At 38.2% G+C, this 16,448-nt stretch overlaps 1 protein-coding gene across 1 annotated transcript in view; it reads left to right on the top strand.

The window, feature by feature from the left end:
• The window catches only part of CCDC80 (coiled-coil domain containing 80), a 32,954-nt gene extending 18,054 nt beyond the window's left edge, over positions 1 to 14,900 (top strand). Inside the window, exons 4-8 of the mRNA XM_043474829.1 lie at positions 3,483 to 3,619; positions 5,379 to 5,527; positions 11,030 to 11,133; positions 13,583 to 13,663; positions 14,391 to 14,900. Coding sequence (XP_043330764.1) covers positions 3,483 to 3,619; positions 5,379 to 5,527; positions 11,030 to 11,133; positions 13,583 to 13,663; positions 14,391 to 14,737 — 818 coding nt within the window. The 3' untranslated portion in view covers positions 14,738 to 14,900. The remainder of the gene's footprint in view (positions 1 to 3,482; positions 3,620 to 5,378; positions 5,528 to 11,029; positions 11,134 to 13,582; positions 13,664 to 14,390) is intronic.
• Positions 14,901 to 16,448: the final 1,548 nt, after the last annotated feature.

The raw sequence follows: 16,448 nt of genomic DNA, 5'->3' as shown, positions 1-16,448 counted from the left end.
TTGCTCAAGTGATTCTGATTTGCAGTTAAATTTGGTCTACAGCAGAAAGTTGAGTGGCAGAGAGAAGGGAAGAGAGGTCTAGAAATGTAGATTGGCACCCAATTTTAGAGAATTTCAAATACCAGGAGAGAGAATTCAAACTTAATTTGGTAAATTAAGTGAAGTCACTAAAGATTTCTAAACATATTTTTCAAATAAATTTTAAATACCTTTTTAGGTTTAATAGTCAGTCTGTAGGACAGAAAAGCACCTGACAGCACACATTCTTCACAGATAAGACAAATTGTTCTTTCTAGGGACCAAATGTGAGCTTCAGCTTTGAGATCAGAAATGGCCAGGCTAGTCTCATATACCCATTCAATTCAGTCACTCACTCATCTCACAACTGAGTGCTAGGCAGGGAAACAACTCACTCATAGAGTAAAACAGGAAGGAACAAGTGGATTGACAACAAAGTTAGTTAAATTTATCCATTATCAACTAAAAACAATTCAGCCTCTGCTGGAGTCTTTACCTCCAGATTTATCCAAAATGCAACCAAGAGATTTTTGGTCTATACTGACTTCTTAAATAGGATAATTATATTTTAAGTGCCTTATAAGTATGTTTTATTTACTTTGTGCATTACTTCAGGAGAGAGTTTATTAAGGTCTGGTGGTGCAGCAAAGTCAGTGACACTCAAAAGACCAGAATGCCAAAGGAAAATGGAATATATTACTCATTCATTACTCAAAAAGGAAACTGCACCACACCTCACAAGGTCATGGGAGGAACACCAAGTTTTGGTCAGGAAGCAGAAGCCAGAGTGAAGAGAGAGCCTAGACCATGGTTATTATTGGGGTTTCCATGGGAAACACAAGGTGAGCTGGGTGAACAGCTGGTTAGGCTTGGGGCTGTAGGGTATTTCCTAATTGCCTGGTTCCTGGCCCTGAGACAACTGATTGGTGCTCCTGGGGCCATGAGCCAGATAAATCTGGGTCCAAGGATTGTATTTTAACATGCCTTCCAGGTGTTCATGATGAAGGTATACAGTGAATCCTACTTTGAAAAACTGCCAGAGCAGATTTGGAGCTCCTGAAGCAAAGGGAGAGCTGAAGTTGTCCCAGGACATTGGAGGAATGACCTGAATTTAGGGATGAGAAGGAGGAGGAGGAGAAACCATGGGTATCACAGAGAGGCAGCAGTCACAAATGGAGGCTTTACATACAATGCCTGACATACAGGTGGTGTTTAATAAGTTGCCTTTGAAGTTGAATTTTTCTGCAGTGTCGTTGCTGTCTATAGTCAGACATGGAAAAACAAATACGTGAAGAAATTTACTACTACCTGAATTTAACCACTGACTTTTGGAGTTGGAGTTCTTAAAGGGTGGAAAACTAGGCAAGTGCTTCATTTACAGGGCCAGTCCTCATCGGCACACAGCAGAGCTCACCCTCCCAGCTGTCCCTCCTCAAAAATCTTAGGTCCAGGGGCAGGTTGTGTGAAATGACCAAATCCCACAAAATGGGCTTGGATCTATGAATCATTTTAGCTGGATTGGGACCATGTGGACAATTTATAGGATGTATTCTAAGGAATGTTTGCTTTTAAGCCCTGCTACCCTTAACGAAGACTAGAGAGCTTTGGCAGAATCTGGATAAATTTAATAAGAAGTTCCAAATCATCAAAAGCAAAAATGAATGTATATTGAGGATTAAAAATAGCGTTCCTAGGTTCAAGATAAAATCTGATTTGTAAAGTGTTAAAATCAGAACATTAGTTGTTAAGGATGCTTACAAATCAGTTTTTTAATGATTTCCTTCATCATCATAATTCATATTAATATTATTAATCACAAAACAAAATATACTCCTTGTTAAAATTTAAATAATATAGACTCACATAGAGTAAACAGTCAAAGTTTCTACCTTACCTCTTCTCACTCCCCAGAGGCAACTATTATTATTAGCTCTATGTCCTTCTGGAGTTTTTCCTATGTATATTCCCATATGGATGTATTTTCTTTTGCTTTATTTCCTTTTAACCAAGAATAACATCATACTTCGTATTTTATTCTGCAAGTTGCTATTTTTACTCAATAGATAAACTAAACAAAAACCAACAGCATGAAGAACTTAATAATTCTTTTAAAGTAACATATTTTATTAATGATAGTATTCTTTCCCCTCTCATTATGATCTACTTGGGAGAATCAAGCTTCTTATTTATATACTTTCAACAGTCTTAATCAAGTAAACCAAAGTAATAACTAAATTATAATTGCCCCCTTTATATCAATAAAAGCAGAATAGTTTGTGATACTTGGCTGTATCACCTTTGTAGATACAAAATTGTGTTTTTTTCTACTGTAGTACTATTCATTGGGTAACAGCGTTGATAATAACCAATAAATTTCCTTCCGTAATAGATTTATTATCACATATTTGCTAACTTTAACATTTGTAAATTTTTTAAAACACAGGGGATTATTCTACCAGTAAAAATTTTAACAGGGTTGAGGGAAGCACTGTGACCTGTATGGGATGAAAGAAGTAAATAAACCCGTCTATCATTTCCAAAGTGTTTTCCAGGCATGGTATTAATAGTTTGTCATGTTCAGACTTCCCATTAACCCAGTGGCACCTGCAGGAACCTCTCTGAATTATAACAGTTTTCAGGGCTTGATATTTGAATATATATATATATATATATATATATATATATATACACACACACACACACACACATATATATATATATATAGCATTAAGAACTTCTATAAATTCAGTAATGTTTTACTTAACCTTGTATTCACTTACAAAATTTATCTTATGAATAGCTTGATTTTTTGGAGTCAAATGACCAGACTTGAACATAGGCTTTTTATTTTTCTCTATGGCAATGACTGGAGAATTCCATGGGCAGAGGAGCCTGGCTGGCAACAGTCCATGGGGTTGCATAGAGTCGGACACGACCAAGTGACTAATATACACACACATAGCAATGACATAGTTCACTGTGTCCCAAAAAAAAGTCTCTAATAAAAGGAAGGAACAGACACCAATTTTAGAGTTAAATAAATAACTAAAACTAAAATAAAATTTTAAGTGAAATAAAGCTTAACCAAAGAATCTGGGTCTGTTTCCCTGGTAAATCACAATAATGACTCATCCCCAGGCTGAGTTGGCAATCTTCTTCCAGGAATGACTCAGTAGCTTCATTCTAAAGTTGCTCCTTCTGATTCACTATAACCAGGGTGGGCAGAGATGGGGTTCAATCATCTTTGGAAGAGTGACTTTCAAAATGAGCTTATTTATTCATTTGTTTCTATATTTGTTCACTTTGGAAACATTAGTTCAAACAAAGTACTATTTGAATGTGTGCAACTAATGAAAGCAGTTCTAATTAACTCCGGATGGAGGCTCAGATCCTCCACCCTTTGGTTTCCCACTGACTTCTGTTTTTGTCACATCCATATTTATTCACATTTCATTTGCCTTAAGACAATGAGAAACCTATGCGAGTTGTGGATGAAGAGGACTTGGTAGACCAGCATCTCATCAGCAAGCTGAGGAAGGAATATGGAATGACCTACAATGATTTCTTTATGGTGCTCACAGATGTGGACCTCAGAGTCAAGGTATGGGTTCCTGTTTTGGATGATGCAGTGCCATTCCTTAAGAGAGAAACTCATTTTGGGGGGATCAGTGAGTCTATTATACATACAACTGAGCACAAATTATTTCATAAATGGGAAAGTTTGGAAATGGTCCAAATAGTTACCACTGTCCTATAGAATTTGTGGTCTATGGAAAATATTGGATTGGATGACCCCCTGTAGCTCAGTTACTTGACTCAGACTAAATTCTTCTGTAACATTAAAGTTATGCATTCACTAGACACTTGTTGAATGGTTATGATGTGTCAGACCCTGGTGATAAAAAGTGAAGAGCATTTAGCTTCTGTTTTAAGAAAACTCAGATTTAATATAGGCGTACTTTGGAGGAACCTGGAAATTTATCTCCTGATTCAGCATGGGCAGAACAGTAGGGTTTTACACCTAATTTCTTCCTATGATAGGGACAAAAGTTCTGAACCATGAAAAATTATGCCATGTAGTCATAATAATAATAATAATAACAATAATAACTAACTTTATTGAGTTCTTTCATTATGCCAAGCACTCACCTCAAATATTTACAATTCTTATCTCAAACTTGTAAGAGAAATAACAAGTATTATCTTTGTTTCAAAGAGGCCAGGAATCTAGAGTTGTTAAGTAACTTGCCTAACTTCACCCAGTTAATGTTAGACTTCATACACACACAGATTGACTCCAGAGCCCATGCTTACATGAAAATCCTTAGGAAAAAGGCTGCCTGGGCTATTAGAATAGCTAGGTCAGCCTGAAGTATTTTTCTGGATCTGGAGAGAGATCCCTTCAATAATTCATTCTGCTTTTGTGTTTTGCCACCTCTAATGTGAAAGGATGGACTAGATGATCCCTAAGGTGTCTGCCAGCTTACACATTTCATGATTAACTAAATTCCCATTGAGGGCAAAGCTCCAAGCCATGTCCTGACTTCTCTCTCTAACTTACGCTGATTATGCTCAGCCAGCTCCCAAATCCATTTCAGGTTGCTGTTCTAAGTCCAGGCAGCTTTGAGGCAGGAAACTGAATTTCATTATCCTTAACTTAGAGTCCCCAATTTCTTTTTTCTGAGAATATGTTAGCAAACATGACCTAATTTTAAGTAATGCTCACTCAATAAAATAGTCCCTGGGAATCACAAAGAGTTTATATAGATTGTTTATTCATTCATTTATTTACTTTTTGGTTGTGCCACGAGGCATGTGTAATCTTCCCCTAACAAGGATCAAACCCATAGCCCCTGCGTTGGCAGCATGGAGTCTTAACCCTCGACCACTAGGGGCATCCCATGTAGATTCCTGATGACCACAGAGCAGGCATCCTTCTGGTGGAAAATCACCCTTATTGCTGAGGTCAGATACTCTTACATGTTCTTGCATTTGATTTTTTGTGTTAGGTACAGAGTTTCTGCCTTTCTCTCCAGTTGTGTAATGAACAGGAACCAGGTTAGTCCCAGAAACAGGGAAGTAAATCTAGGATATGTGGGGTGAAGAAGGCATGGACCCTTTCCAATAAAAAGAGTGAAGTGAAGAAGAAATCCTCATGGAATGTAAAGGCAGTTGTTTCGTGGATTCAGAACCTCAAAACCTCAGCAGAGGACTATTGCAGGAGAGAGTTTATAAACAAATAATCCCTCCAGGCTCTGTTTTTCCCAGAGCTCCCATGAATTCTCCCAGGCTCTCCACCCTCTGGACAGAGGGAAGAAACACCTTAATGCATTATATACTTCCTACTTTTCCTTCAACAGCAATATTATGAGGTGCCTATAGCAATGAAGTCTGTGTTCGATTTGATCGATACTTTCCAGTCCCGAATCAAAGACATGGAAAAACAGAAGAAGGACGGCATCATTTGCAAGGAAGACAAGAAGCAGTCACTGGAAAACTTCCTATCCAGGTACATCTCCGTTGGAGACACCGAGGAGGAAGGCAGGAGAGCGTTCTGAGTGAGCTAATGAAAACCCCAGAGAAACACAAAGCAGACGTGTCTGTGCAGGGTGACCTTCCCTGTGAGAAGGGGAAGTGTCTGTCTGCTTCACAGCACTCTGCCCAGTAGGCTTATTCTTGTCCTGTTGGAAGTGGCTCTGATTGCAAGGCTGGCTGGGATCAATTCCAAGCTTGAGTGTTGATTTGGTGGCTTTGGATAAGTCTTTTCTTTCTCTTCTGCTTTTTTTTTGGGACACTGATACATAATTCTGACCTGTAAGGGTTAATTCATTCAATCAATCTGGGGGCTTTGTATATTGTACTTACATTTATTGGGCCTTTTCTAGTTCCAAATGGGATTTGGAACACTGCTTAATTTTCTACTTCCTTCCAACTCTGCAGAGAACAACAGAAGTTCCACTAAGACCTTAAAAGGAGAAATTCTCCTGACCCAGATCCCTGATTCCTTGGAGAGTGTGGTTTGTTGAAAACCCTTGTAGGGAAACTCCGGTACATACACAAAAAAGTGTTTTTTAAAAAAAAACCACCCTACTTTTCCCCTTCTTCATTCCTTCCCCCATGATGGATGAAAATTCTACAAATCTTTGGGACTTTAAGGAGTGCAGGGATGCAGAAATTTCACCTACAGCAGCAAAAATTCTATGATTAGGAAATAGATAATCTGAATTCCTCTAGATTCGGGAAGCTTGGGTCTTTTAGGAGATAACATCATGATGTGTGAAGAGCATGGGACTCACCATTCATCCAAGTTTTCAGTTTATAATTTTCTAGGTATGTTGTCTCTATGCTTCCAATTAACCTGCCTTAAAAATCTTTCACCGTGAGAATAACAAGAGCAGGTAGCCCTACCTCCACTTCAGTGTTGCTGTAATCACCTTTTGTGCCAAGCACTTCATCTTCCCTCCTGTTGTTTCACAATATTCACATGATATAAATACTGTAACTACTCTCACACTAATGGAGACCACTCAGGCTAATGGAGATCAAATAACTTTCATCACTGAGTTAAGTGTCAGTGATGCTGAAAGCTCGGCCTCTTTGTATCGGTGCCAAATCAAATCTTGGAGACAGAGTTTTGGGTGTTAAAACAGTCATTTTACATTTACCATATTTCTTTCAATTGCTTGAAATAAATACAACCTTTCTGGGTATTTAAATGATCCATAAGTTTAATAAGTTAATCTTGCAAATACGGTGAAGTTTTCTCAAATGTTCCAGTAACTGTATATGCTTAGTAAGATTTCAACCTAAAACCATGCAACTAAACCACATACTCAAATCACATTTCCTAGTTTGGAGTTTCAAGGCTATCATTTTAAGCCAGATACTCTTAAGTTTCACAAGAACATAAATTCATAAAGAAAATTAGGCTCCTTCTTAGGAAAATATATTATTACTATAATTTTGATTCTTTCCAAACTTCCTCTTCTTAATTCTAAATCTTCCAGTACTGAAAGATGTATACCTATTGAACTAACCCCTAAACTCAGATAGCCTGATTTGTAAAGCAGACAGTTATTGTCTAGCTCATTGATATTATTTACAACTCAGGATTTAGGCCAGCCATGAGACCTGCAGTTACAGACATGATGATGAATTATTTGTGCCATTTCTAAGTAGAGGTTCTTTTTATAATCACATGTCGTGGGTTTCAAAACTTCAAAGGAAAAGCTGGCATTATCTCACTTTTGTTCACTCACAATGCTTGCAATGCTCATTCAAGTTGATCACCGATTTGCATTTGCATTTTTTAAATTCTTAAGAAATTATACATATTTTCCATCTAAAGTCTTTTGAACTAGATAGGGCCCTACAACACATAAGCAAATGTATTTTCCTTCCAGTGTAAAAGACTACAAGTTCTTATATTCACTGCTCTTTCAGGAATATACATCTGTTATGGATAGTCAGAATGGCCTATGATTATAATTTAGATGTCCTATGGTTATCTGTGACTATGGTCACAACTCATGGAATCATTGTGCTGATAATTACCATTGATCTTAAAAATTAAAGTGGAATAGTATATTACTTAAAGGCGTGAGTAAGATAACCCTGAAGTTGATTCCTGGTTTTTCACTTATCAGCTGTGTGACCTTGGACTTATTGCTTAACCTCTTTGGGCTTTAGTTTTTTCATTTGCAAAATGGAGATAATAAGTTTATCTATTCTTAAGATCATTATGAAAGGTAAATTCAATACGAAAGATAATGATAGCCTAGAACTTAGCACAAAGCAAGTAATTAATAAACACTGGTTATTAGTAGTATTAGGGGCTGTATATTCAAGTCCTAGTTAGAGAGCTTTGTCATCAAAGGAGAGCAAAGAGAAGACTTAATAAATACCTTCAGAACTGAAACCCAGGCAGAGAGAACTGAATTTTTTTCTCTCTTTTCTACATAACAGCTCTGTAATAAACTAGTATCCAAATGGGAATTTTCCTTCAAATTTGCTGAGTTGGTGGGTCTACACAGCCTGGTTTCAGCTCACCAGACTCTGAAGCCAGTCTAGTCTTTAGTGACACTCATCTGGTTCAGGCTATAATTATCTTTCTCTAAGACAGAAGCCCCAAAGACGGGGCACATGCACACTAATTTGGGAATGCCAGTTAAGAGAAGCAAACACATACATAGCTTGCAGTTTTTATTTAGTGACACGCTAAAGTGACAGAAAAACAATTTGTCCAAAGTAAGGGTCTGGGCCACATCCACATCTCTTCTTACTTCCACAGAAGTAGTTTCATTAACATTTGTTCCTTCAGGGCTGGGAGCTGGGGCCTTGGATCTTAATATGAAGGTCTGTGGGATAAAGAATCACCACTTAGGGGAAATGACCCTCTATCCGTTGTGTCCGCCACAAGTCTCAGATCCCAGCCCTCTCTAATCTGACAGCATTCAGTGGTGCACACAGGTAAACAAGCCAAAATAGACCTCACCCAAGATAGCTCCCTCCAGGATACCCTGCAGCTCTATATGGGGGCCAGAAAGGCTGGCCTGGCGTGGGTGCTGGCTGGGAAGGGGTGGGGGTCAGGGGTGCTGGTCTGGCAGGCCTCCTAAGGAAGCAGGGAAAGCACAGGAGACTGTCTTCTGTGATCCAACAACAGTCCTGTTCCCTTTCCCAGGAAACCTCGGACAGTCTCAGATTCTCCTCTCCCCTCCTTTGTGCCACATACATTCATCTTCTATCCTCAGTGGAGATTTAAGTTTTTCTTTCCCTTGGAAGAAAAACAAGCGGAGGAAGCTAATGTAATGTCACAGCAAGCAGCTCTTGGTGAGTCTTGCTAAGGCGCCAATTCAGAGGTTGTATTTCATCAGATTATCATTTTCTCTCATTCACCCAAACCACTATTCCCCCAAGTGGCCATTTTCTTTGGGATTGAAAACTCTCCTGATCACTGAGAGGCTAGAAGGGGCACAGGGAGAGAAGCCATGAATAAAATCAACTGGCTTCTGGCTCCCTGAGTGCACTGACACCCTGCAGTCAGCAACACTGACTGCAAAAGGCAGAAAGCAAAAGACCTTTCTCCGTGAAGGTTGACTTTGAGACAACTGCACTCAGCGTCTCTCTGGATGCACACCCTCTCTCCTTCATATCCCTTTAGGGACCCTGACAGTGCCCGCCAATCATTAACACCTCTGAGAGGGGTAGACCAGGGAAAGCACTGGACCAGGACTTAGAGGAATCTGAATTTTGGTACCACCTCTTAGATTTACTAGTTGAGCAAGTCACTTCACTTCTCTAAACCTTGTTTTTTATCTGCAAAATGGGGAAAGCAAGCCATGCCCTCGATGAACTCCAGTGAGGAATGTATGTTTCTTGTTTTTTAATTATTATTTATTTACTTATTTATTTTTGGCTGCGCTGGGTCTTCGTTGCTACACAGACTACTCTAATTGTGGTGCGTGGGCTTCTCATGGCAGTGGCCTCTGTTGCTGGGGAGCATGGGCTCTAGGGTGTATCGGCTCATAGTTTCAGTTCCCAGGCTCCAGAGCATAGGCTCAATAGTTGTGGTGCATGGGCTTAGTTTCTTGGAGGACGTGGGATCTTGCCGGGTCAGGAATAGAACCCATGTCTCCTGTACTGGCAGGCCAATTCTTTACCACTAAGCCACCAGAGAAGCCCTCCAGTGAGGAATGTGTGTTGTGTAAGTGAAAGTGAGCTATAAAATGATACACCAACATAAGGATTAAATCGATTATCATATGGCATCATGATAATGTCCAAGATCTGTTAATGGACAATGGACATTATCCATCTGTCAGACAAAGTTCTAAATCTAAAGCCTGCAGACTAAGACACTGTCAATATCTATGCCAACACATGGATAACTTACATTGATGGATTTTCGAGTTTAATTCTTAAAAAAATACTATCTACTCATTTGACTGCCTGGGTCTTAGTTGCAGTACTCTGAATGTATAGTTACGGCATGTGAACTCTTAGTTGTGGCATGTAGGATCTAGTTCCCTGACCAGGGATCAAACCCAGGCCCCTTGCATTGGGGGTATGGAGTCTTAGCCATAGGACCACCAGGGAAGTCCCTAGAGTATAATTCTTATAACACCTCTTTGAGGTAATGCTCTTTTTGATTCTAAAGCTAAGGAAAAGCTATGACTTAGATGAATAGAGTGACATGCTCAAGGAACCCAAAAAATGTAGCAGTGAGAAAATATAGATCAGGTTTCTCAGCTACAAGACAAAATCTCTTTCCACTGCCCAATCGTGTTGGAACTATATGAACAGGAAGAAGTTTACTATATATTCTAAAATCCTATGACTGTAGGTTTAGCTCCATTCTACTTCTTAGGGGTACTCTATAAATGATGGTTCTTACTATGATGATAGGGTACATCTTCAAACAACATTTGCCTCAGGAAAAACCATTGGCTACGGAGGAATGTACATAGAGCTTTATTTTTCCAGGAACCTTGCTTGATCCTTTAAGACACTTTTCTATTTTCCTTCTTACTGTCACTGCCATCTACTTAAAATTCAGTTCTTTTTTTTTCTGTACTATTTCCTGTCCATATTCAGCACCACCACCACCCCCCCTGCCAAACCCGGGGGAATTCGACCAGAACTTGAGTTTTCTTCAGTTATTTTCTAATTCCTTTATTTCTGTTGCTATAATTTGACAAACAATTTCAGCTATTTTTCATCAAATCAGAATTTCTTCTCTCCCTAAGTGACCTCATCAGGCATGGTGACCACATTCATGCCTGACACATCATGCAAATGCTACACTCGGCAGACCATGACTTTATAAAGGAAAAAGTGCAAGAAATGTGGTAATACAGTTTAATGTTAGGCTTTGAGGAGCTAAGAAATATTTCCAAAGTTACTGTTTTTTATTCCAGGCACAGGAAAACAGTGACAGTCGATGTTACTCTGCTTTTTCACACTGGCCTCTATTGTTTGAAGCAGTAATTGTGGTCTTCTACTTCTTTTCCAGATTCCGTTGGAGGAGGCGGTTGCTGGTGATCTCGGCCCCTAATGATGAAGACTGGGCCTATTCACAGCAGCTCTCTGCCCTCAGTGGTCAGGCATGCAATTTTGGTGAGTGGGAAGCCTCGTCATCACTGCTTTCCCATACCACCCTCTTCCTGGTCTAAAATGGAACACAGAAGCTTAGGTCATCCAAATATTCCCCAGCCCAGACTGTAGATTCCCAGACACTTACTCAGTTATATTGAGGATAAAGTTGCTTTCAGACTGGAATCTTAGTCAACTGGGGTCTGTTTTTCTTTTTTCTTTTTTTAGTATTCTGCCCTCTCAGGTTTTTTATTGAAATGTTTGAAAATACCTGCTGCTTTACTTACAGTGATCTGTATTATGTGTCTTCTTGTTTGTTTTTTAAAAATTTGTCTCAAGATAATAAAACTCAGATATCATCAATTACTTAGGTAATAATTAGGTATCAACACTGAGTACTTTTCCATAGATTTAAGTATTTTTTGTAAGACAGCAATGGCTTTGAGAATTAATGAATGAATTAAACCCCACTGTACTATATTACCAGTCCCTTTGAAAGGATTTTGATCTCTAACTAAGCACCGGGAAGACAGCAAAATTTGTTAAACAGTGCCTTATGCTTTAAGATAAGTAGGTCAAAGAGAAATACTGTTTATTATTACTATCATTATTTGCAGTGAATTGCTCAGTGTTTTGAAAACTAATGTATGCCTTCTTTACCAAACATTATTATCCTAGTGGTCAGAAAGGGCTAATACTATTCTGAATATGTACATATAGAAAGGAAATGCATAATACATAGAACATTATTAGTAAGTTAAATGTTGAACCAGAGAGATAGTGGTAATTTCAAAAGTTGGAATCACTACAAAAATTTTATTTAAGATACACCTCTGCAGAGGAAGAATTTTTGAGAGTCAGTGGAGGGGTGGAAAGCAGCTAGTGGCCACAGATTTAAAACTTCATAATTGGAACATAGATGAATCCACATTATTTTGATATTTCTATGAAGAAGAAGAATCATTTATTAGTTATAAAACTGTGTTTGATTTATAAAAGGGAAGGGTGGTCATATAGGTTTTGTAAAACATTAACAGAGTCTGGGTCCTTGCTATGACCAGGTACCTACAAATAATAAATATATTTCAGTTTTAAGATGTAAAATAATAACTCAAAAAAAAGGCAGAAAACAAGCTTATAACAGTAAGAATAATTAGAAGATTTGTAAATGTTTATTTATACTCTTATTATCAAGATTAATGCTTTAAAAATGTATATCAATACATGTAAGGAAGATTTGATAGTGCCAGTATTTTTAGGCATAATTTAAATTCTTAATAGCCACCAACAGTGGTGGGTAAGATGGAAGTTCTTAGGGCAGTTAATGACCCTCAATGATATGAATATATAAATAAGATCATGGCTTGCTAATTTTCTAAAGACATCTTTGCAGCAGCTATTAGGTGATGTTTCATTTTGAATTGCTACACAGAGTCTAAGTCAGACTCTTTTGTAGTAGATAGGAAATGTGAACAAGTCATGTTTTAAAGGGATAATTAAATTCATGATCATCCCTTTTGAAAACATGACTTAACATGCAAAACAGAAATGCTTCACTTCTCTGGGAGAAGAGTAAATCCCATAAAATTTTTTTGGAATAACATTTTGCCTGGATTTCAGTTCTTCTTTAAAAGAGCCGTTCGTGGTGGCTTTTAGTTTTCTCTCCTGGACAATCAACACTGTCAACATTCATATTTATTATTAATAGTTCCAAATTACTACTGTGACTAGGCTCGGATTTTGTCCAACACCATGAAATCTAAATAGGATGACTCCATAGCCCCCTTGCCTTCCTATGTTCTTTCTCCTGAATCTTTTCATAAGGGCTTCATCTTCAAAAGAATTCCAGCAAGCTACCAAGGCGTGACCTTCTTTCCTTTCCTGAAACTTTAGCTGAGGATGGGTGGGAAGCAAGCTGTGCCTCCCTCAGTGCTACCCCTTTGAGTCTTCTAAAAAAGTGATAAAACCCCGCCCACTGAGCAGACAAACTTTCATTTGAGGAAGCCAGAACAATTTCTTCAACAATCACATTGGCTCGCTCTGTGGTCTTTTCTTTGAGAGGAAAATTAAATTATCCATGTAAGCTGTTATAACATCAGCCGTGACTTTTTTCCAGAACACTGATCAGCTTAGATCATCTTAGATATTTTAAAGTTCCAATGGCTTCATTTTTGTTTTGTTATTTAATAGAGTGAGAATCACAGTTTAAGAGCAAATTCTTTGTCAATCCGCAAAAACAAAACTAAACCACATTTGACTTTGCTGTTAATCCTAAAATCTGCAATTAGTCTCTTTTCAAGATTTTATAAATGTTTAAATGCATTTTTATGGAAAAAAATTTTAAATGACTTATTTTACCTAATCAGGTTATGTTTTGTATTCTTTTTAAACTTAGAGATTTTAATTGTCAGATATTCAGTCTTTGGAAGCAAAAGACTTACTACAGATTCTGTGACTTATTTTTTTCTCTCAGGTCTGCGCCACATAACGGTTCTGAAGCTTTTAGGTGTTGGAGAGGAAGTAGGGGGCGTTTTAGAACTGTTCCCGATTAATGGTAAAGTTTTGTTACTTTAAAAGAGTATATTCTACTGATAAGTTCAGTGGGGTTATATTAATTCATATGTAAGCAGTGGATTTACCCTCAGTTGAAGAAAGGTCACTAAATCCTCCCTCCTGGTGTGTGCCCCATGCATGTGTGTGTGTGTGTGCGTGTGTGTATGGATGTGAGAATTTATGTATACATAGAATGTGTGTAGAAGAATGGGAAGGGGAGCATAAGCACTCATGTTGTTTTTATTAAAAAACCATTCACAATTGACAGCAAAGATATTCATTTAATAGAAACATGTAATTCTTTTTTGTCTGCGTGGGCCTTTATTGGCTTACAAAGCATTTTCACCTATGTTATCTCATTTAATTCTTGTGGTAGTATTATAAGCACGAGAAATGGAATATTTCCTGCCATATCAGTGAACAAGGGATGTCAGAGTTGATCTTGATGTGGCAGTTGCTCTTGCCAGGATTAAATAAAGGAACTAGTTTTATATTTTATAACACTCCTGTAAGGAGACATGTGACTCAAAACGTGATCCATGATGTAGAACAGCAGGAACATTTCATTGCTAGTAGAAAGACCAGCAAAGTTCCTAAATTGGATTTTTGAACTGTAGAGAACAAACCCTTGGGTCCTTTCTCTGTTCTCACAGTGATTTCTTCTCACTTGATGCTTTCCTGAGTATTGCCTCTTTAATCCACTAACAACTTTTCTAATCCTATTCTAGGGAGCTCTGTTGTGGAGCGAGAAGACATACCAGCCCATCTGGTGAAAGACATACGCAACTACTTTCAAGTGAGCCCAGAGTATTTCTCCATGCTTCTAGTTGGAAAAGATGGAAATGTGAAATCCTGGTATCCTTCCCCAATGTGGTCCATGGTGATTGTATACGATTTAATTGATTCGATGCAACTCCGGAGACAGGAAATGGCCATTCAGCAGTCACTGGGGATGCGCTGCCCAGAAGATGAGTATGCAGGCTATGGTTACCATAGTTACCATCAAGGATACCAGGATGGTTACCAGGATGACTACCGTCATCATGAGAGTTACCACCATGGATATCCTTACTGAACAGAAATATGTAACCTTAGCCCCAGCCAGTTTCCCCTGCAACTGTTAAAGTCACATGTGGCCAGCTACATAAAGGAGAGTTCTTCCACACTGCCTGCACTCCCTACCTTTTTCTTTCAGTGTTCTTCCAAGATTAAATAAATAGCAATATTTTGCCTACTCATAAGTTGTCAAGAGACCTTAAATCATAAAGATGTTCAAAAGAATTACTTTTTAAAAAGTATTAATTGGTAAGTGAAAACTAGGATTGTTAAAGATCACAGCACAGATGTTTTCAAATAAACATCTGAACAGATGGAACAGACAGAGTAGATAGCATCTTAACCCTTTTTGAAATGTCAGTCTAAAAATGATTAAGATGGCTTTGCTTTATACTGTGAGTTTCTTTCCTGAAGCTTGATACCAGAGGAGTCCAGTGATATTGACTTCTAAAGCCAGGGCAAGTACCAAACTCCACTTTGTTACCATAGCTACTACCTGCCCTGTTTCTCTTATCTTTAGTGTCAGGGGAAAGAATACCCTCAATCACCTCCAGAACTGGCTGTGCAGCTAAAGGTGACACTTTCAGAGTTCCATCAGGTACCATGGAATTCCCAGCAAGGGAAACCTTGACTCTTCACACTTGACTTCCTGGGCATGTTTGCTAATAGGCCCATTACACACTGGCACCTTGTAAAATAAAATTACAAAGGAGATTATTTCCAAGCATTCCTTTTTTCTTCAAAGGAAAGTGTTCCTAAATTACAGTGGATAAAATTATAACTGGAGTGCAAAATATAATCCTTGTCTTTGAAATAGAGCATTTATTTTCACATATGGCATATAAACTAAATATTCTCCCTTCTTCCCTCCCTCTTTCCCCTCCTTCCTTCTATATTATTTTACTTTTTACCAGCAAACAATGACCAAGTAATATGTATGAGCTTGCCCGAAGGCAGGCAGTCAGAGTTCCTGTATTTTAGCATCCTGACAGTGCCAGCCTCTGTCAGTAATGGGGATGCTTATTTTTTTTTGTCACTGTTATTAAAATTGATTTTCCAAATAATCTTCATTATTGGTTATTGGCTCTAATGAGCCCAGATATTAATAACTGCATTGAAGTCACATGTGAATGCTACTAGCATTTAACTTATTTGTGCCTATTTGCACAAATTTGTCTTTTACTTCATCTGAACTTTCTTACAATCACAGTAAAAGTGGAATTTCTACCTCAAATGAACTTGAAGGATTACTTGTTTTGCCCCTTATTCTCCATAAAGACCATTCATTCTTACCTGTTTTATAGGTAACTAAAGTTCAGAAAGTACAAGTGACTTCAGAGCATACTTTACTTATTGTATAAATTATGCTTCCAGTTCACCCCTCCTCCCATGGTGGGGATCTTTCCTCTTCTTTGCTAGAACAGTCTATACCAGCTGCTTGAGGAGGGCAGGTGCAAGAACCAGGCTGATGTGCATTGCTCTTAAATTGTTGGCAGGGTGAAGCACAGCTTAAAATTGCCATGGATTTCTTTATTATTGCCTCTGAAATTACACAGGGGCAATATCTAAGTAAGGAGCCCAAATTGTCTCAATTTCAGGAAATACAATAATGAAGGAGTTTCATCTCCCAAGGAAACTAATTAGATAGGAATAATAAACATTTTCTTATAGAATAATTTTGTTAAGGTTCTAGCTCCTGCACCCAAAGAAAGAGAACACTTTTTCATAAC

The sequence above is a fragment of the Cervus canadensis genome, chromosome 7, assembly GCF_019320065.1.
Source record: "Cervus canadensis isolate Bull #8, Minnesota chromosome 7, ASM1932006v1, whole genome shotgun sequence".
Taxonomy (NCBI): domain Eukaryota; kingdom Metazoa; phylum Chordata; class Mammalia; order Artiodactyla; family Cervidae; genus Cervus; species Cervus canadensis.
The sequence above is the reverse complement of the archived record's forward strand: the minus strand, read 5'-3'. Positions and strand labels throughout refer to the sequence as shown.